At 47.7% G+C, this 27,483-nt stretch overlaps 1 protein-coding gene across 3 annotated transcripts in view; it reads left to right on the forward strand.

Moving 5' to 3' along the window:
- FHIP1A (FHF complex subunit HOOK interacting protein 1A) overlaps positions 1–25,230 on the forward strand; it is a 264,239-nt gene extending 239,009 nt beyond the window's left edge. For all 3 annotated transcript variants that reach the window (XM_007189411.2, XM_007189412.2, XM_007189413.2), the window contains 5 exons: positions 7,336–7,526; positions 11,121–12,263; positions 18,786–18,964; positions 19,233–19,371; positions 24,971–25,230. In XM_007189411.2, the coding sequence (XP_007189473.2) occupies positions 7,336–7,526; positions 11,121–12,263; positions 18,786–18,964; positions 19,233–19,371; positions 24,971–25,230 (1,912 nt within the window). The remainder of the gene's footprint in view (positions 1–7,335; positions 7,527–11,120; positions 12,264–18,785; positions 18,965–19,232; positions 19,372–24,970) is intronic.
- The last annotated feature ends 2,253 nt before the right edge of the window (positions 25,231–27,483 follow it).

Raw genomic sequence — 27,483 nt, forward strand, 5'->3', positions numbered from 1 at the left:
CCATTTTGGCTGTTGTGAATAACACTGCTATGAACATGGGGGTACAAATATCTCTCTTCAAGACCCTGCTTTCACTTCTTTTGTGTATATATCCAGAAGTGGAATTGCTGGATCATATGGTTATTCTGTTTAAATTTTTTTGTTGTTTTCCATAACAGCTGCACATTTTACATGCCCATAAACAGTGCACAGGGTTCCAGTTTCTCCACATCCTCTCCAGTACTTGTTACTTTCTGTTAAAATAAAAATGGCATTTTGATAATCAAGCAAAAATGACAGGCAGATTTGAAGAACCAACTGAGGTTTTTAGAAGTAAAAACTGTAATTATTAAAATGAAAATCTGAGTGTTTGGTATAAATAGCATTTAAGATACAGATTAAGAGAGAATTAATGAACTAGAAGATAGATTGAAGAAGTTACTACTAAATTTGCAGCAGAAAGACATAAGGAGATTTAAAAATATGAGAACAAGGCTATGAACAATGGTGGCTGGAGTGATAGGGTGTAATGAATCCAGTTAGGACCCCTTGACCTATTCTGGTTTTGGAATTTGCTATCCCATAAGGTTTTGGGGAGGATCAACTGTGGTGATATCTGTGAAAATGTTTTGAAACACTGTAAAGCACTACACAAATTTAAGGGAGGGGAATTTTCTAGAAAATACATTTTAAACTACAGTAGAACCCCCTTACCCGTGGTTTCACTTTCTGAGATTTCAGTTACCCACGGTCAACTGTGGTCCAAAATATTAAATGGAAAATTCCAGAAATAAACAGTTCATAGGTTCTAAATTGTGCGCTGTTCTGAGTATTGTGATGGAATCTCACGCCGTCCCACCCAGGATCCCTAGCCATTGACATCGTCTGCCCCTGATATCCAGCCATCAACATCCTCATGGCTCAGTGATCCAGGATCACCTTAAGTTGATGGTCCTAATTTATATGTTAGAAGGTCGATAGCAGCCTGCGTCACAAGGCCTACATTGTTCACCTCACTTCATCTCATCCCATAGGCATTTTATCATCTCACATCATCACAAGAAGAAGGGTGAGTACAGCACAATAAGGTATTTTGAGAGACAGAGAGACCACATTCACATAACTTTTATTACAGTGTATTATTATAGTTGTTCTATTTTATTACTAGCTATTGTTGTTAATCTCTTACTGAGCCTAATCTATAAATTAAACTTTATCATAGGTATGTATGTATAGGAAAAGAACATAGTATATATATAGGGTTCAGTACTACCTGTGGTTTCAGGCATCACTGGGGGTCTTGGAATGTATCCTCCACAGATAAGGGCGGGGCGTTATGTAATGAAAACAATGTCTTTTCTGATTTACCATCTGTACCAAAAGCAAGGACAATGAAAAATCCCTCTTTTTCTAGTCATTTAAACTTTAAGGGACCTAAAAAAATAGATTTATAACCTGTCCTTTTTGTTGTTGCCACTATAGTCATTTGAATATACATGATAAACTTGTAGATCTGAGAGGCAATAGAGCAGTGAAGATTATGTGAATCCTTTTAATGAAGTTATTTGTTCCATGATAAATAAACTGCATCGATTTTTGTTGCAACCTAAATACTCTTAATTATTGACATTTCAAAGTGATAATCCATTTGTAACTGATCTGTTTATTTCCTTTAGCAAAATATTAGAAAAGTAAGTTGAAATAAGGTCCCCCAAAAGAGAGGCTATTTAAGGGAGCAGAAAACCAAGGAGAAATTGCCCACCTCCAGGGATGTGACCTCTGATAGGCCTAAGGCAGGCAGGAAATGCTGACAAGCAGTGAAGTGACAGATCAGCTGCATGTTCTTGGCACTTCCCAGTTTAGGCAACATTTAATTGCTTAATACCCTGAATGCCATTTCTGAATATTCTGGTTGGGGTGTTTCTTTCAGAAGTGCTGGTCATTTGTCAGGTTTATGAACTGCTTCGCCTCTTGCGTTCAGATAGAGGCTGTTTTGCTCGAAGAGAAGCTGTGTGTTGTTCTCTTCAGGAACATTCCCATCTTACGTGGGCATTGGGTGTCTGGAGGAGAGGGGAGAAAAAATGCCAGTCTAGGGTAAGATGAATAGGAGAATCACAGCCAGAATGTCTCTGAAAAACAAATGAGCTTTTTGAAATTCACTAACGTTGCTTTTAAGATTTTTGCCTGTTGGTACATTACTGAGGTTATCATCATCTCTTAAGAAGCACCTTGCTTACTTCATCGTACTTCACTGCTTTGTTTTGTCTTTATTGTCAGTGTAGCAGTAGGCAACGTGTGTCCTTTGTTATTGATTGGTTATCACTGAATTGTTTCAGAAGTGATGGTGATTTATTTTAATGAGTAATACCCAATAAAATAGAAAATGGACCCAGGGTTGCAGAGGGTTGGGGAAATAATGAAAAAAGGGAGGACAATGTGGGGAATATATTTTTCCTGCTGTATTGGGATGGCTTTGAGTAATCTGAGCCTCTAAAGCCATTTATTAGTCTCTGATTATATTTACTGCTTCCTGAATTTAAATAAAATCCCACCCCAGGCAAATATAGTTGAAATGAAAAGATAGTTTGATGACAGACATCTGTACTAAATTCCTAAGTGATTTTTCTGCTAGCGACAGCCACTTTATTTATTTTTTTATTGGAGTATAATTGCTTTACAATGTTGTGTTAGGTTCTGCTGTACAATGAAGTGAATCAGCTATATGTATACATATATCCCCTATCTCTTGGACCGACCTCCCCCTGCCCCCCATCCCCTCCCCCCCCTCCCCCCACCCCCCATCTAGCTCATCACAGAGCACCGAGCTGAGCTCCCTGTGCTATACCACAGGTTCCCACTAGCTATCTGTTTTATACATGGTGGTGTATTTGATGTTTGACGTTTGGGGAGCTTCTGACTTTATTCTGTTTCTAATCTTTCTGAGTCAATGATGGAGAGACAGAGGGTCAGTGTACGATTTTCCCACTCTTCCCTCTGGGATAATCCTTCGTTTTAAAGACACCGTAGTAGAAGTACTGCTTTGAATACAGGGGTGTTATTCATTTGAACTGACTCTCCATTTTCCAATTTTATAGAACTCCCTCCTTCAACCTATGGGGGATCTCCCTTTATTTGATTTACTCAGCAGAAAGTTCTTAGTTTCTACTGAAAGCATGTGTTTGCAGAGTTGCAAATTCCCAGTAACTCTTTATTCTAATATAATTTCAAGCTACCCACTGGTGATATTTGATAAATAACTTTATTAGGTTTGATCCACTGTTCCATTTTGTTTTAGTACTTCAAACAAAGAGTAGAAATCTACATATATCAACTTAAATCATGAAATATGCTTTGTTTGAGCTGTAAGCAGTCATTGAGTTCCTGCAGTATATAAAAGCATTGAAGCAGTTTATTTCTTGAATAATTAATGATGAAAATAAGGATACAGTAAATCCTGTGTAGTTGCACATTGGCCTTTCTGTGTTGTTTTTCAACTTACTATAATAGCAGTTACCCTGATTGTAATTTATATAACTTTAAAGAGGATCACACCGTTCCCCATCCTTACTCAGTTGCTTAGCTGAACACAGAACAGAGGCAATATAAAACTCTGTGTTCACGCACAAGCCGGGACAAGAAGGGGAATGAGCCATATATCGTGGAAAATTATTTCTCTCAAAGTATTTTTCTAGCTTTGAATTCATTTTATCTTCGTTATCCCTGTGAAGTAGGTAGGCAAGTATGAGGGGAGGTGGGGTGCTGAATTTTTAGGCCAAAGACTGATATGAATACAAATTATTTACAAATTGTAGAACCTTGGGCACATCAGTTAATTGCTCTGAGATTCACTTTCCTCATCTGTTAAATGGGAATAATATCTGTGCTGCCTACCTCACAGCGATGTTGTGAGGGTCAAATGGAATGTATGTGAAAGATCTGTAAATGGTAAAGCACTATATTCTTGTTTGTTAGTCCTTTTTCCTTTCTTGGAAGACCTACAGTCATGTTTTGTGTTACTGATCACTTATTTTCCTTATTGATTGACTAGCATTATTAAGAAGTAGTCCTATTTCATGTATTCTGTCAACAAAAAAAATCAATGATAACTTCTAGCTTTTATATACTGGTTGCCCCCTTTTAAAAATAACTTTTTATTTTGGAATGATTTTAGACTTACAGGAAATTTGCAAAGGTGGTATAGGGAGTTCCCTTTATCCAGCTTCTCCTTAACATCTTATATAACCATGGCACATTTACTAGGAAATTACCATTAATACAATAATATTAACTATAGTACAGACTTTATTCGGATTTCACCAGTTTTTCTACTAATGTATTTTTTTTGTCTCAGGGACCTGTTCTTGGGTACCTCATTGCATTTAGGCCCCTTTTAATTTTATTATGTTCCAGTTTTTTATTATGAAATATTTTAATATGTAGAAAATTTGAATGAATAGTATAATGAACACCCATGTATTCTGTATCTAGATTCAGTAATTGTTAACATTCTGCCACTTTTTAACTTATATGTATGCTGTGTAAATAAAATTTTTTTCTCAACCATGAAAAAAAAAAAAATCCTGTGTAATCTGAATTTCCCTGAGCCTCACTCGCCTGTGAGAGCAGAAGCGTTCACATCAATGACCACAGGATGGGTTTTCCTGGCTCTTACCCCTGCTCCTCATGTAAGACCTTGGCCCCCTGCAAAGCGTCAGCCGTCGCTTCTGGGGGGTCCCAAGGGAGGGGCCTTACATGTGTTCATGATCAAGACGGTTGCGGCAGCATTATCTCTGCTGAGCCCCTTTGGCTGGTGCTGCGTCCCCTCTGTCCCTGCCGTGTCCCCGCCCCTCCTGAGAGTGCTCGGGGACGGGGATGGCGCTCGGGTGCTGGAACAGCGCTGCCCCCTCGAGTGTTCTAGGGGCCAGAGCTGCGCTGGCTTCAGACAGGTGGGAGAAGGCCTCTCTCCTCCGCCTCACTGTTGGTCAACAAAGCATCTCTGCGCACAGAGATCCTCGTGAAAAGAGCTCCTTCATTTTCTACCTACAGGATCTGTTTCTTCTGCAGTAGGGCTCAGGTACAAGTCCCCCAAGCTGGGCTAAGGATTAGAACAGATCGGGCCTCTTTCCCATACTTCCCCCCCCACCCCCTGCCCTGCCCCAATCTTTCCTTTTTGTTTTTAGAACCTTTGACTCCCATGCAACTGAACTTATGCAAATAGATGACATCAGACATGCAGGGTGTGTCTGGATCTTAGGGAGAGGGATTTAGGCTCAAGTGTGTGTGTTGTATGCCCATGAGTGCGGGGAGGGGAGACTGGGACCCCCTTACCTGGCCACCTAGCTAAGGTTTGGGTTGAATGAGGCATGGTTTGATTTATTTTTTGAGACCAGAAGGTTAAGTGGCAAGTTTGTCATTTTATACCGTGAACATTATTAAGACCTTAAGTGTAAACTGCTCTGAAGAGAATTAAATCTCTTTTCCTCCTTGACTCCGGCACTTGCAGTGGGTCAGTCATTAATGCAAACATAGGTTTTCCTCTTTTGGATCAACAGGAGCTGCAGAGACGGCTTAATGTTTACTGGCCTCAAGACATGCCCTGGAAGTTGTACTTTTATCTTTTTCACTGAATCCTTAATCATAGCTTGTTTTCCTCTGTACTGCCTCTCTCTCAAAGCTAAATACAGAAACAAAAACATTCTGGTTTATTGGAGATTGTGGTTGTTCGCCTACTTGGGGTCTCTGGAGTTGGCTCCTGCACAAACGTGGGACACTCGGCTCTGGCCGTGAGGCCTCCATCCCATTTGTTCCATCTTTGTTTAAATAAACAGTATGGTCTATCTCCCTGTTAGGAAAGGAAGCCATTTAAACACACTTTATTCTACCCACACAGCCTGCTGGTGTGCTCCAAGTGTGTCAGAAACGATTGCCCAGATTTTCTTCTCTCCAGGTTCATAATGATCCTGAGATGCTTTGCTCACCACCCAAAAGTGTTTTGTGTGAAACCGGGCCCATTGCTCCCCGGTGAGTCCTTGGCCACTGTAATGTTGTGATTTATAAAGAGAAATATATATTTGGTCTTCGTCCTTTTTCTTTTGAGTCCCACCCGCCTGATATCCAGGGAGGGGAGAGGGTTGAATTAAGCGCTAATGGCCAGTGATTCAGTCAACCATGACTATATAATGAAACCTCCATAAAGCCCCGCAACGGTCGGGTTTGGAGAGCCTCTGGGTTGGTGAACGCTGGGAGAGAGTCAGCCTGGAGAGGGAATGGAAGCTCCCCACCCTTTCCCCACCCTTGCCCCGTGCATCTCTGCATCTGGCTGTTCCTGAGTTATAGCCTTAGGTAATAAACCAGCAACCTGGTAAGTAAAGTGTCTCTGAGTTCCGTGAGCCGCTCTAGCAAATTAATCGAACCCAAGGAGGGGGGTCGTTGGCACCTCTGATGTATTGCCGGTTACTCGGAAGCACAGGTGACAGCCTGGACTTGTGAGTGGCGTCTGAAGTGTGTGTGTGTGTGTGTTGGGGGTGTCGGGGGAAGCCTTGTAGGACCGAACCCTTAACCTGTGGGGTGCGCTGCCATCTCCGGCTAGACAGCGTCAGGCCTGAGGAGAACTGAAGGACACCTTCATGTGTGGACCATTAATTGCTTGGTGGGGTGGGGACATCCTCCCCCTGCCTTACATACACCCCACCCTTTGGAACTGGGGATGGAACACCTGTAGCACAATATGTTCTCGTGATCACCCGCGAGAATACAAGAGGAGGTTTGCACCATGACGGGTCCTTTGCCTTTTTGTGCAACTGCTGTCATTCAGTACCCACTCTGAGCCAGAGTTTCCGGGATCATGAGACAAAACTCTTGAAGGAGGTGCTTGCTCTGATAGCACATTATGTTGAGAAGGCAGACACTGAAATGATTGTGATTCTAGTAATAGTGCCTTAGTAGAAGGCTGTGAGCATAGTGGAAGGAGAGGGTAGTTCCATCTTGGAGTAGGAAGCCCAGAAGCATTCCCGGAGAAGAGGACACTGAAGCCAGACTTTGCAGGATGACAAGGCATTTGTCAGGCAGGGGGAGGGGAAAGCACATTGCAGGGGACGGTTAGGGTAGGTGCAAAGGCCCGGAGGCACAGAGGGATAGCGGATCCGTTAAGAGATGGGGAAGTTTGTGGAGGTTAAATTGTGAAGGCCCTTAAATCCGCGTCAGAAGAAAGAAGCCCTTGACAAGTTTTAAGCATGGGAGTGAGCCCTGGGGGCTGGTAGGATGGCTGGGGTGAGAGTGGGGAGACGATGAGCCAGCCCAGCTGTGACTGGGAATGGACCTGCAGACACTGAACGCTGGCCCTTTTTGGCTTTCCAGGTATCTGATCCCTTGCAATCACATGATGCTGAGTCAGAGGTGGGCTGTGAAGGAGAGAGACTGTTACTCTGTTTCTGCGGCCAAGCTGCTCGCCCTGACCCCCGTCTGCTGCTCCAGCGGGATCACCCTGACGCTTGGGAACCAAGAGAGGGATTATATTCTCTGGTCAAAGTGCACGCATGATAGTCCAGGTAAGGAGTGTTACCGACCTGGGTCCTTGATTCTTTAATCAATAGAAATTGAAGAGAGGCCAGGTGAGAAACTCAGGCAAGGCCTTATTGGGACTTGTGTTACAGCCCGAGGGAGGGAGAACAAGAAACGGCTCCTTTGCTTGCTCCCCAAGGTGGGGCGAGCTGGTCCCTTAAGTGGGGTGAGGGGGGGTGCGAATTGGTGGGTCAGGCCAGGGATCCTGCGCAGGGCCCTGCTTTTGCCCCTGACACCTCAGAAGTGGCAGTTGGGTTTTGGCCTTTTTGCATCTTGTTGTTCATAGTTTGCCCCAACTGTGAATGCACGCAGTTATTTTTAGTCCCTTTTAGTTTCTTTGTATTCTGTTGCTGGAGGAGCCGAAGACATGTTTGTCCAGGTCCAGGCACTGCAGCGAAGGGTCCCAGGTCCCAGCCTGTCAGGGAAGGACCTCTCGAGTGATAATCTTTAAACAAAAGGATGCCAAATTCCATCTCTCCTCGGATGTGTCTGTCTCTAGGAAGACAGGGAGTGATGCAGTGAGTCCCATTTCTTTTATCACTGACTACCTGGGGGTCCTTTTCTGCTTTGTAAAGAGTTCTGGACATTTGGTAATCAGCGTTCCTGGACGTGCCCAGCTCTTACTTACTCAGTGTTCCCAGACCTTTATTTTAACTAGGCTTCCTAGCGCCATCCTCAGAGCCCAGTATGAATAGTGTACCCACGTGTCTTTTTAAACAAAATGGGGCTGAGGGTGTGGAGGTGGCTCTAGCTAAGACAGAATTAGCCCTTATTTTTATTTCCAAAGGGACCCACTTGTGGATGCTTTTGCCTGCCAATGATATATCATTTGAAAATGTGAAATGTCTGATATGGCAAGAGTATATGATTCATTTGATTGACATCATGAGGGGTTTTTCATAAATACTTATGGTCCCAGAAGTCACAGTACCCTGTGGCATTTGCCAGCCACAGCTGATCTTGTACAAGTAAGATTTAAATGGCCCCCCCCCCGTGTCAACCGCGGCCCTCCCTCTGGCGGGCAGCAAAGGGGCGTTTGTGTGTCTTTGGTGGTCAGAAGGCTGCTTCAGCTCAGGAGAGTCTGCCTATCCTGTGACCGCTAGGAAATGGTCCCGGCCTCGTGCTGACTTCCGTGTTTCCATCTATATTCTGATCTCCCCCCCGGACAGTGTCCTTCTGTCTGCCCAGCTGTAGTCCTCTTCGATAAGAAGTATTCTGTCTAAGAGCTGGGCTATTTGACTAAGAAAATATCAGCATATTTGGTATAAATGTAATTTTTAGAAATTAAGGTTGTCTTACTGATTCTTAGTTTTTAAATAAAGATACAGTGTATCATGGAAATTAATACTTTATGTGGCAGTGTAACAAGCTGTACTTTCAGTATATTTTCCTGTTAGGTAAACTAGTATGCATATCTTACATTTTCCTACCCAATTGTCATTTTTAAACACGTATTTAAAAATTGATGTCTTTTTTATTTACTAAAGAAGTTGTTTTAAGAATGAGTCTGTGGCTGACCTTTCTGCAGAATTCAAATTTCAAGTTAAACGTATGATGGTTGAGTGCCTGCAACTCGCCACGTTCTTTCCCTGTGTTATCACATTTAATCCTCTGAAGACAGTATTCCCATTTTATAGATGAAGAAATAGACTCAGAGTGAGGGATTGACTTATTTAAGGTTACACAGTCGGTAGGTCCTCTGATTCCAAATTCCATTTCTTTCCGCTCTCCTCTCTCTGAGGTTGCCTTATGGTGGCTAAGTGCCCTGATGGATAGGTGGTTACACAGGTAGGTAGGTGAGTAGATAGATAATGTGATTTTTGTGCAGTAGTTAAGAGCTAGGATTCTGAATCTCGGCTCTGCTCCTTCCTTGGGCAAACTACTTGATCTTTCTAAGATTTTTTCCTCATCTGCTTTCCTCAAAGGGTTATTCCAAGGATAAGTGATGTAGGACATACAAAGCTGTTAGAAAACTACCTAGTATATAGTAAGTGCTAAATAAATATTATCAGTAGTCAAAGTGGATAAGAGGTAAACTTTTAACAGTAGAGCTGTAAAAAATGGATTATGTCCACCCTAATGACGTGAAAATGTGTATTCTTAAAGGTTCACTTGTGGCCCAGTCAGGTAGAGATTTAGACAATGAATAGGGTTGAAAGGTGTGGCATCAAACGAAAAAAGGAGAGAGGTTGACGTAAGACAGCTTTTGCTTGACTTCTGGCTCTGCCACTGACTCGTTGGGTGATCATTGTCTCTGAGCCTAAATTTCTTCATCTGTAAATGGAGAAAATAGTATATCCATGTAGGGTTGTTGTGAGGATTAAATTAGATAGCACTGAGAAAGCACCTGCCATGTAGTAGATGTTTAAGAAATGGTAGAGTTTGTGTTTTCCCTTGTCTGAGTTCTTTTTTTTTTTTTCCTAAAGGAAAATGTAAACTTAAATGCGGATGTTTTCATACCTATTTCAGTTACACGGTTGAGAGCTTTTAACATCAAAGGTAGTCAGGGTATCATTCTTAGGTTAAAAGGGCTATTTTGGGAGTGAATATGACTTTATCTTAAGTCACTATTTGGTACATATAATTCCCAATAATTCCCAGGAAGGCAGAATGAATTAAGAGGCTTTTCGAAAAACCCAGGGTTTTCTAGAGAAAATCTGTTTCCCAAATTCATGGATTATATAGGCTTTCCACTTTAGAGTCAAAGTAAAAATCTTTTTAATTGCCTACTCAGTGGCAGGTACCATATTGGATATATTACCTAACTTAATCCTCCTGTTACCTTCCCCCATCAACAGAAGTTGACTAGAGGCCAGACAAGAAATTCAGGCGAGGCTTTATTGTGTCCCCTGCTGGAGCAGTGGGGGAGCGAGAGCAAACAACAGGTTCCCTTGCTTGCTCGATCCCTGAGTGGGGGCCGAGCTGGTTCCTTCTATGGGGTGAGGGTAGGGGCGGGTCCAGGGGTCAGGCGGGAGGGCTGGCTTAGGCGTTTCGCCCACCCCCTTAGGGTTGTGTGCAGGGGGCATACGCAGTACCCTGCTTTTGCTCCCAACACCCTGTTTTTGCTCCAGGCTCTTCAAAAGTGGCAGTTGGGGTTTTTGGTCTCTTTGAATCTTTTGGGTCCAGAATTTGCCCCAACTGCGCATGCACGCAGTTAGTTTTAGTCCCATACAGTCTCTTTGTATTTTGTTGCTTGAGGAGAGGTGTGTCCAGGTGCAAGCATTGCAGCACTGCAGCAAAGGGCCCCAGGTCCCAGCCTGTCTCACCCCCAACAACTTGAGAGGTTGCCTTCATTAGCTCAGGTTTCTCTAAAGACTGATACCAAGTAACAGACTTCTGTTGGTGATGGCCAGTATCTGACCAGCCAGATTGGTTTTGTATCTTCTATGAGGATAGAGTTTCTATTCTTATTTTTCCTTATTAAAATCTAACTTTTTTTTGTTGTTTGGAAATCATTTAATCAGAAATTTTTAGAACCAAAGTAGCTGGTGGGACAAAGCCTTGGCAGCCCGATGAGTTGCATTCCCATCCATTGCCTGTGTCCCCCCGCCCGGTTCTGACTTGTGTGTCTCCCGGGGCAGGGCCCTCAGAGCAGCCGCCCACAGAGGCGTTCTCGCCGTCGGCCTGCATCGTGGAGTACGGCAGAGCCTTGGACATCAGCTACCTGCAGTACCTCTGGGAGGCCCACACCAACATCCTCCGCTGCATAAGGGATTGCCACGTGTGGTCCGCTCTATACGATGGAGACTCCCCCGACCCCGAGGCGCTTTGCCCGGCTCTGCTGGGCCCGCCCGAGGAGAGGGCTCCCAGCGCCACCTGCCCTGTGCTTAGGCTCCCGCAGCAGGTCCCCGGGACGACGGGGCCCCAGCTGGCTCCCGGAAAGGAGAAGAGCCACACGGAGCTGGAGTGGGACGACAGCTACGACGCCGGGATCTCCTCGGGGGTGGGCAGGGGCTGCCCTGGGCCGTATGAGGATGCAGAGAACTCGGGCCCCCCGGCCCCCGTGGATCCTCCCAGACACATCCAGGAGATGAAGAAGAACGCCATCCTGCTCTTCAAAGGGGCCTACATCGAAGAGTCCGACTTCCAGGACGACGTGATGGTGTACAGGTTGTGTGCTGAGAAGGATGCTGAGGACAGCAGCGGTTCACGGGAGGACGCCGCGAGGCCCCCAACCCAAGCCCAGACCCAGGTCCAGGGTCCCCCCGTGAGCAACGGCCCCCTGCCCGGCCCTCAGCCAGAGACAGATTCAGAGGAGGAACATGGTAGGGACGATTCGGATGTGTTTCACGGTGTGTCCAAGGAACCAGGAGGAGAGAACGAGCCTGAAGTCACCCTAGAATCAAGCCCCGAGTTAGCGGCCCCCGCCCCCGAGGCAGAGCACGGCGCACGCCTGACAGTGACTAACCCCGAGGGTGAAGATTTCATTGCCCAGTGTGACCAAATCATTAAAGAACTGGATTCCAGCACCGAGGGCTTGATGGAGCAGAATTTCTCCTCACCTGATCCCTTGCTTCTTACAAAGGAGCCGGAAGAGGAGGAAGATGAGAGCAAAGGAGAAGAGGAGGCGGGGAAGAAGGAAGCAGAAGGGGAGGAGGATGACTTTGACCCTTTCGTAGCTGAGGCTTCTGCCGCAGAGACCCAGCCGTCCCCGTTCGGAGCGAGAGATGAGGCTGCCTTTGCCCGTCACCGTCCCGCGAGGACTCAGAGCACCCCGTTCACAGGTGACGCTCTTAGATTGCTCTGTGGTTTCTGCTTTTGAAAGCGCTTGTACGTGTTGCACCAGGAGCGTGAGGTAGGTGCAGGTAAGGAGCGTTATCAGTTTACCTACCAGAGGGGTGGAATATTTTTGTAAGGAGCAGGGAGGGGTGGTTTTATTTTTATCTTATTCTGTCGTTTTTTTTTTTTTTTTTTTACCCCCGGCAAATTAGAGGTTGAATTTTGCCATTGAGTAACTTCCCTTGATATGCCTTTGATAAAGTAGTAGGACTGACTAAACCACACAAGAAATCCAGTCTCATTATTTAATGGCCTCATTTCCTCTAGCCTAATTTATTTTTCTCCTTAGCATTTGTTTTTATGTATATTTAAAAAAAAGAAATTACAGTTTCCCCCACTGGCATGTGTGCTTCCTGAGGGCACAGGTGTTGGCTTGTTCTCTGTTCTATCCCTGGTGCTGAACAGTGGAGAGGGCGCATAGCAGGTACTCAGAATACCCCTTGAATCAATGTGGCTGTGTACACACAGCAGTGGCCATTGGGGTTAGTCGTGCCTTTGCCTGGGCCTGGGAGCTCATTTCAGTTAATCACAAAATCTGCACCCAAAAATAAGTAGAGTAGACCCACATAAACTCATCACTGTGCTAAAGAGTGGCTGCGTTCCAGTGATCAACCCCTAACAGCAGGTAGAAATCGCGGATGAGGCAAAGGGGTAGGATGGGGTATCAGGTAAGTGGATTGAGGTTAGGAATTATGATAGAATTATTATCATTAAATTATTACCCAAGTAAAATTGTTACTGAACTCAGGTTTGGCTGCTCGCTGCTTCAAAGCCAATACTTGTCGGTAGGAAAAGAAAGATTGCTTTATTCAGGAGGCCGGCAACCTGAGAGGAAGGTGGACTCGTGTCCAAAAGCCCATTCCCCACTGCCGATCAGGGGGCAAGAGCTTTTAAAGGGGAGCTTCAGGGGTGTATAGGCGGAGGGAGGGGGCTCCCTGCAGAAACAGCACAGTCCGCACTGACAGTCTTCTTGAAAGTCGTCACGCAGTGGTCTGATCAGCGTCGTCGTCATCTCGATTGTTTTAAGTACAGTTAGTCTTCAGTTCCAGGGTCGGTTTGTTCCCATTTCTCTGAGGCCAGTTCTTAGAATTGCGGCAGCTTATGTCAGGGATACAGTCAGGTCATCATGTAGTTATCTTCTTCCACCTGGTGGGGATTTCAGTATCTACAAAACAGCTCAAAGGATATGGCTCAGAACATTTTCTACAGCCCTTGAGGAGGAACTAAAGGGCCTTGACTTTGTTTCATGGCTAGACTGTTATTATTTTGTCTTGCTTGACTATTTTCCTTTGCTTTTTTAGTTTCTCATTTCTCTGATTAAATTTATTCTTTGGCTAAAGTTTTTCTACAGGCAAGAGGCAGGTGGAGGACATGGAGGGGGTGGGGAAGGGGGTCTGTCCTGGGAAGGCCCCACAGGGTCCTGCTCTGTTACAAAATCTGAATCTGCACATCGTGGTACAGAGGGACCTGGCACAGAGGAGGGGTCCTCAGGCTCAGGGATAGCTGGGGTGGGGCCCCTGAATGGTGTTCAGTTAGAGAAGAGGGTCCTAAGGAGCCAACATCTCAGCGGGACGGACTGGCCTTGCAGTCACGCCTGTGGGGACTCCTGGCTCTGGCGCTTCCAGCCGTGTGGCCTTGGTGCCCTAACTCTGGGAGGAGCAAATGTGATCCTGGGCTGGGGTGGTGGGCCGTGTCATTACTGTTATCACAGGCAGCCTCCGGCAGCCTCAGCTGAGGCTTGTCCTTCCCCGGCCAGCAGGGGGCAGCTCGGTGGGCGGAGATCATGCTCCCACCTCCTTGGATCACCCAAAATACACGAAGTCACAGCATCTTCGGGTCCAGCCAGGTAGGCTTAACGTGATCTCAAGGAGCTCTTCCGCCCTCCTCCAACTTTTAGTCCTCTGTTTACGGATGCCTGAAAATTTATTTAAACAGGGAGAAAGCTTTTAATTCCACAATTAAAGGCTTGAGGTTCTAGCGGAGATAACATTTCAGTGTGAATGGGTTTTCATTAAAATTCAGTCAGTCAATCATAAGTAAAAAGGATTAGATAATCTGGCTCTTGCCAGTTGATAAGGGGAGAGGGAGGGGAGGGGGCGGGGGAGAGCGTGGTGGGAGGAAGAGGGCAGAGTAGCCTAGCTCAGTCCCAACTCTGCCCTAGGGCTGCCCCATTTACTCTCCCCCAGCAGGAATCCTAGCTTTGTCTGCAGTGTTCTCCAAGACATCAGGACTACCCACTGCTAATGAAGATTGTTCTTTAGAATGCCAGCCTATTCTTACAAAGGAGCTTCATCCCTGGGCAATATGTAAATTGAGGAAAAAAAGTATAGCTTAGGGCAGAAAAAAAAGAAAAAAAAAAGCTAATACACCACCTATAAAATAACATCAATATTTTGAATATGATACATCTGAACACCACCAAAACGTAACCTGAGATTTGGATACGTATAGGTAATTTTAACTAAAACACTGCCTGTTTCCTCCTTTGAAACTTGTACACAGCTTCTCTTTCCACGTTTGTGAACTTTGTAGTGTCCAAACTTCTGAGTTTGTTCTGCAGCATTTGGCTTAATTTCCCTCTCTCCATGGAATCCTGATTTCCGCTGAAATGAATTTGCTTCTCAGCAAAATCAAAGCATTCCATTTCATTTATCTAATTAATTTTATTTATTCATGAAGTCAGCAATCTTTTATTGATCCCCTAATAGTTGGCAGGTTCTGTGCTATGTACTAAGGACACAAAAATGAAGGGATTTGTAGACTTTCAGAGGAGACATCAACAAAGAACTATACTCTCTTACTGAGAAATGTGTTATTAGTCATTGTATCCAAATCCTATGGGAGCCCAGTGTGGGGAGTGGGAAAGGCTTCACAGAGGAGGGGCACAGTGAACAGAAGCTTCTGGATAAAAGGAGCTGAGAATGACAGTCCAGGCAGAGGAAACAACAGGCAAAGAAAAGGAGCCGGACAGCGCATGGGGGTGACAAGGCATGGGTCTTGGGGGGCAGAGAGGAAGCCACAAAATTGGTTGATGCCGGCTCAGGAGGGCCTTCGGGCCACGCTGAGGAATGGGGGCCTTGTGCTCCTGGCACTGAAGATGCCCTGGAATTATCAGAGTTGGCGAGTGATGTGACCAGATCCGTGTTTGGAAAGGCCAGCCTTGGAGAGTGGGGAGAGAGCACTGGAGTGAGGAGAGGTTGGTGCCGGGAAGATCAAAGTAAGAGACTTGTCATCGTATCAGGATTTGGAATGCACCAGTAATAAGGTTTCTAGGAACATTTTCACAGCTGTGCTCACATGGACGTGCTGAGATGTGTACACAAAGATGTTCCCTGCAGTGTTGTTTATAATAGAAAAAGACTAGAAATAACCTCTATGTCCTCCAGTAGGGGACTGTTTTGCTAATGCAACACCCATGGCAACCAAGTATCTTGTGAATGAATGAGACAGTTCTGTGTGTGCTGATGTGGGATGGTCTCTGGGAGATATTGTGCAGTGGAAAAGCAAGGGGCTGAACAGTGTGCAGACAGTGTTGTCATTTTATCATTTGTTTTAAAAAAAATACCAGGAGAGACACACACACACACACACACACACACACACACACACACACACACACACACCCACCCCCCCCCTGGGCGGCAAGATAGTGTGTTGGCTAAGAGTCCTGGCACTGGAAACAGATGGTCTGAATTAAAATTGTGAGTCCACTTACTAACTGTGCACTTGGCATTCTGGTCATCTTTAAATGTGGATAAATAATAAGCACACTTTGTAGGGCTGCTGTGAATACTTAAGTTGATACTTTAAGAGTGCTTAGAACACTGCCTGGCACATAATAAGTGATTAATGTTTTGAATGATAATTCAGTTATTAGTACTTATTACATATGTGAAACATTTCTGGAAGAATACACTTGGATCTGTTAACATGGGTTGCCTCCAGGGAGGAGGCCTGTTCTTTATTTTATATTCCTATACTGCTTGAAGCAGAAACATTTTTAATCATTTTAGTCTTTATTAAAATAGAAAAACCGTTGCTGAAGTCCAGACAAGGAATGAGGGGCTCTGGCGTCAGGCAGTTCTGGCAGGGGAGGTGGCGGCGGTCCACGTTTGGGAGACGTTCCAGGGTGGACTCCGCAGAGCTGAGGCGCAGAGTGATGGCAGCTCCCCTTGGAGTCTGGGAGCCGGGGTGGGGGGCCACTGAGGCAGGGAAAAGAGGGCTTGAGGGGAGAGAAGGAAACGGCATAGTATTAGTTGTTCTGAAAATTCAGTATTTTATGGGTGCGGAATTTATCTGTCTTCCTGGAAGAAAAGGGGAAAAAATACACCCTCCATCCCCCCCCCCCCCACCTGTGGCTTTCTGAATTGTAGCTGAGTTTTCTCGTTTTCAGCTGCTTGCCAGTTTCCCCTAGCAACTGCATTTTGCTAAGGAGGTTTTTTTTAAGTGCTGGAAAGCAACTAAGAATAAAACAGGAACTTGAAAGTGTTTAATATATGTTCCTTACTGCACACGCCTAAGAAGCTGTAATTAATGCTGTTAGTGGATTATAATGACAATCTGCTGACCTTGACCTAATATTCTGTCGTTCAAGTGAGACAGTGATGACCCGGCCTCTCGCAGGGCGCGGGGGCAGGCTGGGTTTTTTCCTCCCTCTCAGTAGTGATGGACCGTAGACTGTCTCCCGTGCCGCTGCACCGTGCAGCTTTCGTGTTGGTAGGATGGCCAGGTGAGGCCAGCTCTAGCCTGGGCCTATGGCAGAGACGCTGAGGGCTCCACTAAGGAGACAGGTTTTTATAGGAGACTCTTCCCACCCAAGTATCACCTGATTCACCTGTCTCTGCTCCTCTGGAAGGAAATAGATGCTGAGCCCCAGGGACTGCGGGGAAAGCCCGGGTCTGGGATGGAGGAGTGAGGACAGCGGCAGCCTTCCCCTGTCTGCCTGGAAGACTGGAATTAAGAAGAGCTACCGGTGACATTTTCGGGGTTCTTGATGGAACCCCATCAAGTTGCTTTCAAAATGGGGTTCCAGTCCAGAGTTTCTGAATGTGTTTGGCAAACTCTCCCAGTTTTGTAAGCAAGGGCTCTCTATTCAAAGAATTCATTGACCTCCTGTGTCATGGCAAGTGACTCAGGAGCTCTGCCCCCCACCCCCAAGGATGGGGAAGTTGGGGCTAATCTCAACACACAAAGGGAAAGTGTCTCTTCTGAGTTCCGAGGCCCCTTAGAAGACATCCTCTGTGCTTGTGGCACCGGGAATATTGCCATTATCCTGTTACCTGCCGGTGTGGTTTGCTGTTACCATTTCTCACAGACAGCTTCTGCTTTCTTACAAAGGGTTTACCCTCTTCCACTACCAAGGCTTCTGAATGAAGCATCTTGTGATGAAGTATGTTTTTGTTAAACTCATATTAATGTTGGTGGAATTTTCATAAGGCATGTTTATTTATCAAGGGTTATGTGCTTTTGTCATAAATATGCCATCGTTTAGTGACATCATCAATAGCTCCACTGGGGGAAATAGAAATTTCTCATTGATTTTGTTTAATGGACCACTTTTATGGTGAAAATGGAAAACATCTTCAAGTAGTTTTATTAATGCCAGATTTATTGTCTGGATTTTCCCTGTCTTCAGTGAACTCAAACAGAAAGCATATTATTTTTCTAGTGACCCAGATTAGTCACAGTTTCTTTTTGCCTATTTTTTTACAAACTGCTTTTACAGTGATAGGGATTTTCTTGTTTAAGGAACCTAGGACACACCAAACTCCAGCTCCCCAAACTGAGTCCCTTCCCTCTCCCTCACCCCCACCTCCCCCTGAAAATTAAAGCGTGGCTCTAAAATTACAGCCAAGCCCGCCTTTACCTCTCATCTTCTTTTCTTTTGGTTCTTCCACATTGTGACACTGACAAGACAGAGTGTTTCTCAGGTGCTTTTGGGGGATAGACAGTCCCCCGTTCACAGTGCTGCTGTTTGGTAAACATAGTTGTATGTGTTTGCTATTCTTTAACGACACGAAGATTTTTTTGTTACTAAAACTTTTGATGGCCTCTAATGTTTGCATGACGCCCTACAGCACGCAGCGTCACGGGATGACGAACGCCATGTTTCTGAGCACTGGCAGCCCCAGGAGATACAGAAATAGTATGAAAAGTATATTTTGATTTTAAAAATTAAATTATTGGTCATCTGGTCTTTTTAAAGGTCTATGATAATTTTCAAAGTATTAAAACTGCTCTGGGAGTCAAAATACTAGCTACCACGCCCATGTTTCTGCTTTCTTTTTGTGGCGGTGCTGTGTTTTGTGCTTTGGTTTTGAGGCAGGAGGCGACCCGCCTGTGTCGGCTGCACTTGTCTGAATTTGTTTCGCACCCGGTGGCCCTGGGGTGGCTCTGGCGGCTCCTCGGTTTTCAGGAGAGGTGGCCCGTGCCCCCAGCCGGCCCTGAAGCCTCGTGTCCTTCCACAGGCCCGTTCATCAGTGTGGTCCTGTCCAAGCTGGAGAACATGCTGGAGAACTCGCTGCACGTGAATTTGCTGCTCATCGGCATCGTCACGCAGCTGGCCAGCTACCCGCAGCCCCTCTTGCGCTCCTTCCTGCTCAACACCAACATGGTCTTCCAGCCCAGCGTGCGCTCCCTCTACCAGGTACCGCCCCGCCCCGCCCCGTTCTCATTCATTTGCTCTCCTGCCCCTTCTGTTACCTGGTACGCTGGTTGTGTTGATTGTTCTAGACAAACTGCGAAGCTTTAGAGGCTTCGTTTGGTTTGATGTTTCGAGAGGGCCCTCCCCAGAAGACCCAGGCACTTAAAGCCCTGTCGTTCCTGCGGCGGGGCCTCTGCCTGACAGATGTCCTGATAACGCAGGGTGCAACTCTGTGCTGAAGCGTTCGCGTCATTACTGCTGATTTTGACAGGTCCTCGCGTCTGTGAAGAACAAGATTGAGCAGTTCGCCTCTGTGGAGACAGACTTCCCGGGCCTCCTCATCCAAGCCCAGCAGTACCTGCTCTTCCGCGTGGACCTGTCCGACCCGAGCCCTGAGGCACCCACCAAAGGTCAGCCGCTCCTCCCTCGCCCCAGCTTCCCAACCCGGAGTCACAGGTGCTGCCTCAGCTCCTCGACTCTGAAAGCATCTAAATAGATTTCCTTTGTTAAGCAGCAGGGAGGAGCCTCCTCTGAGCGTCCTTAAACCCAAAGGAAAGTCTGCCCTGCCCGCACCCGGCCCGGTCCCAGTTTGGAGGGTCTAGCGGGGCATTTGTTTTCCTAACCGAGAGTAGTGTAGGGCAGGAGTGAGGTGGGGACAGCCGCTAGAATAAATAACTTAGCACGTGTGGGCCCGAAGGAAGCATTATGTGCACACCCTGAGCCAGTTTTTGGCCGGTCCTACCCTAAGGAGGGCATCCGTTCTCTTTATTATGTTTTCAGATACTCTCGGTCCCCAAATGAATGTGCTTTAGGGCTCTGGAAGGTAAAAACCATTTCCTTGGAGCAAGAGAAGTAAAGTTTATGCACACCTTAGCCCTCCTGAGAGCGCCTTCCATCGGCTCAGGAGGCCTGGCCAAGTGGGCGGGGAGGGTGGGGTGGCCGCCGACCGGAGCCTGAGGGCCCTGCCAGCGGCCAGGCCTGGGGAGAGGGCTGCCTGGCCTCGAGTGGGCTCTGCTGGCGCAGGTTTGACGCCAGCTGTCTCCTGAGCTGTGGCCTCAGCCTTGGTGAGAGGGCAGGCCAGGGAACGGCCCACATTGCGCTGGGTTTCGCTCATCTCCCCTGGACAAGCCAGGCTTCTTTGTGGCAGGTGAACAGTGGAGAGAGCAGGGCTCTTGGTCCGGGGCTAAAGCATGTGATTGGGAACACGATTTGGAGTGAGAGGCAGAAATGTAACTCAGGGCAGTGTTAAACCTTTGAGGGAAGCTGAAAAAACCCCAGCCCTGTGAAGGCATGACCTTGCCTCTGTGTAGCTGTTTGATCTCGGTCACTTGGCCTCACTGGGCCTCGTGCTCCTCGACTTTTTTTTTTTAATTTAATTTTAATTTATTTATTTTTGGCTGCATTGGGTCTTCACTGCTGTGCGCGGACTTCCTCTAGTTGCATCGAGTGGGGGCTACCCTTCGTTGCAGTGCGCGGGCTTCTCATTCGGCGGCTTCTCTTGTTGCAGAGCACGGGCTCTAGGCACGTGGGCTTCAGTAGCTGTGGCGCGTGGGCTTAGTTGCTCCGTGGCATGTGGGATCTTCCCGGACCAGGGCTCGAACCCGTGTCCCCTGCATTGGCAGGCGGATTCTTAACCACTGCACCACCAGGCAAATCCCTCCTCGACTCTTAAGTGAAGGGTTTGTCTTCCATCTCACGAGTCCTTTCTGGCTGTAGGACTCAGGGTGTGAAGGGCATTAGGACACCGCAAGGCACACTTTGAAAGAAAGGGGGGCCCTGTGCCAGTGGTGAAATGAGGGGCAGCTTCTAGCCTTGGCCCTGAATGAGAGCAGGCGGGCCATCTCTGGAAGGGAGGAGCGCCCACGCCTGTGGGAAGGTGGCCTGCGGGCCCCACGTGGCCTCTCCTAGCCCCGCGGACAGTCGGCCTGTTGGCTTGTCCCTCCTGAGCAGGGGGCACGCTGCGTGACTCACCCTGCGAGAGACGGTGCCTCAGTTAGCTTTCGCGCGTAACAGACCACCACAAAAGCTCAGGGGCTCAAGACAAAGCCATCACATGTGCTCGTGAGTCTGTGTGGTTGCCCGGGTGATCTGCTGGTCCGGGCGGGCGTGGCTGATGCATGCAGGACTCTCTCGGGGGCTGCCGTCAGCGGGCGGCTGGGCATCTGGGATGGCCCGGCTCACAGGGGTGGCTGCTGGCCGTGGTGATGGGGGTCCGTGTTTCTCGTCATCCAGCAGGTTAGCCCTGGCTTGGCAGCTTCATGGCTGTAGGTTTGCAAGAGTGAGAGAAGGAGCACACGCAGTCTCTTGAGGTACCAGCTCGGGACTCCACCGGGTCGATTCTGCTGTATTCTGTTGGCCAAGCCACTGGGTCAGCCCAGGTGCAGGAGTGGAGCAGACCCCCGCCTCTTGATGGGAAGAGCTGCAAGGGATTATGGCAGTTCTTGCAGTCTTCCAGACAGAAGGTGACTTGAGTCTCCCCACACTGCACTGTGGGCTTGGTCTTCATTTGTATCTTGCAGTTTGTAAAGTGCTTTCCCAGACAGTTTTACTTTTCAAACAGCACTGTGCAGTGGGCAAGAAAGGTACTGTTAGCTTCATCTGCATAGAAGGAAGCTGAAGTTAGAGGCCCGGGTGGTCAGCCAGGATCACTAAGCTCGGGCGCCTACACACCCTGACCAGCCTCCTTGACTTACACTCGACTTACACGGGTGAGCATGCCTTGTGCTCTGTCCTGGCCTCAGACTGATGGTGGCAGCTGCCAGATGCGTGCCCAGGGGGATCTTGTTCCCACTGCGTAAGGTTGTCAATTAGGCAGCTGTGGCGGATGATTTCCAAGGTCTGTGACTCTCAGGGGACATTGACTTGTAGGAAGCTACTCTCGGGATAGAAGGCTTCTGTTTGATGGAATTTTTCAGATTAACCTCCTAACTTCGTTGAGGTTAGCAAAGTGACACCCTCCCCTCAACTTCAAAAATCTCTCAACTCACAGAATGACGAAGGTCTCCATCCCCTTGTACAAAGCTGAAGCCTTGCGTGTGATGTGATTGCCTATAAATGAGATGAATCTAGGTGCCCTATTCTCACTGGGACACAGAGCCATGAGTGATTAGAATCCTGTAAGAGGCCACATACTGGGGTGTCCATGTCCATGTGCTGTGCACCTTGTCTGATGCCGCTGACAGGGAGGTGAGGGGTAACGGATTTCTCTCCTAACTTCTCAAGTCTTCCCAGTAGTATCTTGAAAACCCTTTGTTGTGGCTTTTCAGACCCAGGGCAACATTTCAGGAAACCACTCCCGGTTCTGACATTTACTTATACTTCCCTCCTCCCTGCCTCCCCTCCGGGTGCTGCACCCGTGCCCTGGGCCCTTTTACGAGGGGCGCCCGCAGCCCGAGCTGCTCCATCACGCAGGCCCTGGTGAAACCAGCCTCCTAACGCTTCCAACAGAAGTAGAAGTCCGGGTGGACTTCCTGTGCCCCTGTCACATTGCCACTCTTGAGACTATTGGTCTCTGAGGCTCAGCTACTTTCCAGTCTTTTCATTCTCCCCTCAAGCCACAGAGGTGGTATTTTCTAGTATTTACCTGTATTCAGAGTCCTTTCACTGATCTCTGGTTCTAGAAGGGGGCCAGGTAGGTATTATCCCCATCTTGTGGAAAAGGAAACTGAGACGTTGTATGATTAGCTAGTTGCCAGGTAGGGACCATAACTCGGGTCTCCTTGTCTTTGAGTTGAGTCTGACTCACGGAAGGGCCAGTCCCACGCTGACGGGACAGAACCACCACCAGGACTTCCCTGCTGGCCCTCCGTCTCCCTCCCTGGGCGCCCGCCTGCCTTCATTAGCGAAGACAGTGTTGATTCTTAAGATTCAAGCTGGGTAAATGAGCCTAAGCGATGACACTTTTTAAATTCATGGATCGAGCTGGATAAATGATCCACAAAAGCCCTTTTGGGGGAAAAGAGGAGTGAATTTGAAAGAGAAAGACGGAGATGAGGAAATGAACCAGCTCCAGGAAGATCAGGTATAGGGAGGACCTGACGTTGGTCGGTCCCTTCCCTCGTTCATTCAGCAAATGTTTATTAGCTTCCTCTGTGGGTGAGGAAGCGTGTTAGGGGCCATGAAGGACACATCGCTTAGGGGCTCAGCTCTCAGAAACCTGAAAGCCTGGTAGAGGAGAAAGAACATAAACAGCAACACAAGTCTGAAGGGCACTGCAAGCCCCAGTTGGTAAATAAAATGAGTGGGAGGCTAGAGCAGGGGATCGCTTCCAGGGCAGGAAACGGGAGTGGTCTGTAAAGTCAGTGACGGCTGAATTGACGGTGGTGTGATGGCTGACGCTTACCAAGAGGTCCTTGTGTACATTACACCTGTTGACTCACTTAATCCTTACAGCCGTGAGATTTTGACAGATGAGGACATTAAAATACAGAGAGGTAAAGCAACTTGCCTGATGTCGCTCAGCCAGTAAGTGGCAGAGTCTAAGCCTGGTGAGGTTTAGGTGTGCAGACACAGGCAAGGGAATGCCAGGTGGGGGAACCAGCACGAGCAGTGTGGCTCTGGGGCTGGTGCCTGGAGTGTCCCATCCCCCGCGGCATCAGCCCAGCTTCCTGGGTGAGCCTCGCAGGGCCCTTTGGAGAGCTGGGTGCTGCAGTGCTGGAGGGCTGGGGTGGAGGTACTCAGGCCTGGTCCCCCAAGGCTGGCAGTGTCCTCAGGGAGGTCAACACTTTCGTCCTCACTCTGTTGTCAAGACATATTGTGAGTTTCTGCTGAAAGGTAGCAGCAGATTCTCAACAACTTCTCCAGTTCTTTATGGCATGAACTGTGATAAGCTTTAATCTAAAAGGATATTTAAAGCAGTAAAGCGGAAGTTTTTTTTTTTTTTTTAACACTAAAGACGATAGTAGTGAGATGTGGAAAGCACTATAAATGTCAAGAATTTTTAGTACCACAGTTAAGCAACACTCTGAGAAGAGTGTTGAAAAATGGGACTGAATTCTAAAAAGCAGCCAAAATAATGAAGAGCTTGAATATAATGATTTATAAGGAGTAATGAGTCGGTTTGAGTCGGGGGCAGAAGAAGGCATAAATAATTCCTGTCAATGTGAAGGCCGGAGAGCTTCAGGAATTAAATAGTTGGGAAAGTTGAGCCATTTTAATTGGTAAAACTGATTTGATATGAAAATGCAAATCACTTGGGTATGTTGAAGTTTGGTTCATATCATCTTAGACCTACATTTTTGAAACTGAAATCGAAACTCCTGGAAACCTTCCTTGAAGGGAAGGTCCAAGCCACTTGCTGCCACGAGCTGCCCACGGTGGGCGGGAAGTTCCCAGTCTGGTCTTATCAGCACCCAGCTTCCTCTCCGTTATTTCCAGCCTTTAAAAGCCTTCTTCCATTCTATTCTCCACAAAGGCTGGAAGTCCTGGCCAGAAGGGGCTGGGGGTCAGCAGGGAGCCCAGGAGGCCGGAGCCCGGGCTGCGGACAGCAGGGCGTGGTGTGTGTAACCCAGGCGGCCTCCTGCAGCTCTGCCGGGTGGTCAGGGCTCAGCTGGCAAAGGACGGACGGTCACCCCGACCCTGGGAGGCCGGGAGAGCAGGTGGGGCCCCTGGACGCCCCTAAATAACCATCGCAGTGACCTGTGTCCTCACTTGGTTGATGCGGCAGCAGGACGTGCCTTTTTCCTTCTCCCCCCTCGCCACGCCCTGGGCGGGGAGGGTTCTTGATAAACCTATATTCTTGCCACAGTTTCTACATGAAGGTCCTCCTACAGGATTTGGGATCAAACTCTCATGTCACATGCCCAGTGCTGGAGCTGACCTGGGCAGATCCGTGTGTCTCAGAGTGGAGTGAGGGGGCGGGGGGACTGGGGGCCATGTCTTGAGACTCCAGTCAGAGCGGGAGCTGAGCCCGCACGAGACACTCCACTCCACACCCCGCAGCACACACACTTCATTTAAGGGGTGGGCGGGAAGGGCTCTGGAGGATCACCATGGCCGTCTTCCTTCTAGTTTCAGATCCCGTTCAGGACGCCTCCAGGACAGGGAGCGGCAGGAGTTTCCTGGATGGCCCCCCCCGAGTGCTTCAGCCCTTCCTGACGAACAGAGCCAAGGCGGCCGGGGCGCCCCCGAGCCTGCCCCCGCCCGTGCGGGACGCCATGCTGGCGGCCGCCCTCTTCCCCGAGTTCCTGAAGGAGCTGGCTGCCTTGGCCCAGGAACACTCCATCCTCTGCTGCAAGATCCCGGGCGACTCGGATGACAGCCACTGTTAGCTTTTTCTTTTCAAATAGAGGTTCTTGTTTTTTTAAGGTTTTAGTGTCTTGACTGAACGTTAAATGCAAAGCTGCTTACAGACACCTCTACTTTGAGACTTCCTGACGATACTTGATACGTGGGGAGGGGGGTTTTCTGTGCACCTCGTCTCCCCAGCCGGATCTTCCCACCTTGTACCCCCTAGAATCTAAGTCTTGGCTCAGTTTTTCCTCCTCAGAGTTCTTGGTCCTTATTCTCCCATCCCTCGGAGTCACTCAGCTTGCCGCTTAGATCACACCCAGCGAACACCGGGAGTCAGTGATTTCTGTAGGTGCCCACCTCAGAAGGCCGGCCCTTCAACAGCACGCAAGAACGCACACCTGCCCCTGTGGCCTTCTGCGTCGTGGCTTCCATCTTCTAAAGAGAAGAATAAAGATGGAACCCTTCTTGCCTCCGTCACACAAGCACACAGCATCCGTCACACAAGCACACAGCATCCGTCCCTTTGCATTTTACTTCCAAGACTTGTTTCCGCCCAACACGTGTTGCCTTAGAGTGCAGGCAAATCCACTGGTCTCAGCTCTCTGCCTGGGAAGTCAGATGTAGTTGGAGAGAATTTGGAATGCAGGGAAATGTTCTTGTTGCTCGAGGGCTTTCTCTGCTCAGTATATCACTACCTAAACACTGAAAAATAGCCTTATTTTAGTAAGATTTGCACAAAATGAACTATGCCTATGCAAAATGTTACTTTGGCTTTTAGGACTTTGATCAGTGTGATGAACAAAGCGCGGTATATGCTTATGTAAGAAGACAACCATCATTATTTTTTTAAGTGTTTTATGAAAAACAAACTGATTCATCTGTGAAACTGTCTATCTCATAGTGGGATTTTTGGAGGGGTATGGTGTGGGGGAAAGGATAAAAGTAAACTACATACAATCTGTACAAACCTTGGTAATTGTTTTAAAATCTGTTTGCTTTTTCTAATATGTTGCACTTTGTAGAGAAACAGGAACTGTACAGCCACTTAGGGAACCAGGATGTAAAGGCAAACAGGTCGCGGGGAGCCCCGCCAAGCCAAGTGCCTGCTGGGGCCTCACTCCACACAGAAACGCTGCCTTCTGAGTAATGGGGTTCATTAGGAGGCCCCACTGTGATGTATTAGTGCCTCTCTGCTCTGCAGCCTGCACTGCCAGGTGTAATTATACTTAGAGCCATGGTCTCCTACCACAGAGAGAGGGGCAAATGCACAAAATAATTGTGGGCTAAAAAAGAACGAGACAATAAAAGACTGATATTCATGGATATTAGATTCCACTCTCCTGTACTGTGGGCAGGTGAGAAGCACGTAAGCAGGATGGACCCCCCCCCCAACCTCCGCCCCGTTTGGAAGGAAATTGGAGGCCCCAGGTCTCGCTGTTCTTTCTGCGGGCATCTTGCTGAGCCCCGGGGGCAGTCACAGGGCTGGTGGTGGTGCCTCAGGAGCACTGGTTTGGTTTTAATCAGGCCCTAGTACAGGAGGGGCGTGGAGGAGAGAAGCACATCTGAGACGCTGCAGAGCCGAGGCTGCCTTTTGTGTTTCACGGATCTTGAAGCGAGTGAGCCAGTCCTGGAATGAAGCCTCAGGAGCTCTGGCCGGGGCTGGGTGGCTCTCAGGAGCCCAGCTTCGTGGTGCTTCCAAGTCTAGGCAAGGAACCAAAGATAGTAATTTGTTGTACATTTCTGACTTCAAACTTGTCTTGAAAGATGGTTTGCCTGGCTGCGGTGCAGTAGCCAGAATGTACGAGGCCCAGCGGACTGGCCTGCTCTTGGCTTCCCGACATCCACTTGTATTTGCATAAGTGTCTCTACTGGAAAAGTCAGTGGCTCAGAGACCGAGAGAGAGGAGCAGAAGATGAGTTTCAGCTGTACTGTATTGTCCTCCAACTTTGTTTTGCACAAGTATTTATCTTCCAGTTTGGACTCACCAGGTATATAAGATGCTAAAGTCACGTCTGAGGGCCATATTCTTCAGCTTTCTGGTCTGATTTCCACGTCTCTCCATTATCTGGTGATGGTGTCGATTCTTCTCCTTGAGTCCGTGTTGCTCTATTACAGAAAACCACAGTCCCCTTTGTGGAAGGCATCATCTGGGCAAGAGTATTTTTTTAAGTAGGTACTTAAAAAAAAAGTAGATTTGCTTTAAAGGAGGACAGAGATGACCGGTGTGGGGTGAGAGGCAGGAAAATTAACTAACTAACTCCCATGGTGGGGTGCTGGTAGCAAACCCACGT

Source organism: Balaenoptera acutorostrata, chromosome 5 (assembly GCF_949987535.1).
Source record: "Balaenoptera acutorostrata chromosome 5, mBalAcu1.1, whole genome shotgun sequence".
NCBI lineage: Eukaryota > Metazoa > Chordata > Mammalia > Artiodactyla > Balaenopteridae > Balaenoptera > Balaenoptera acutorostrata.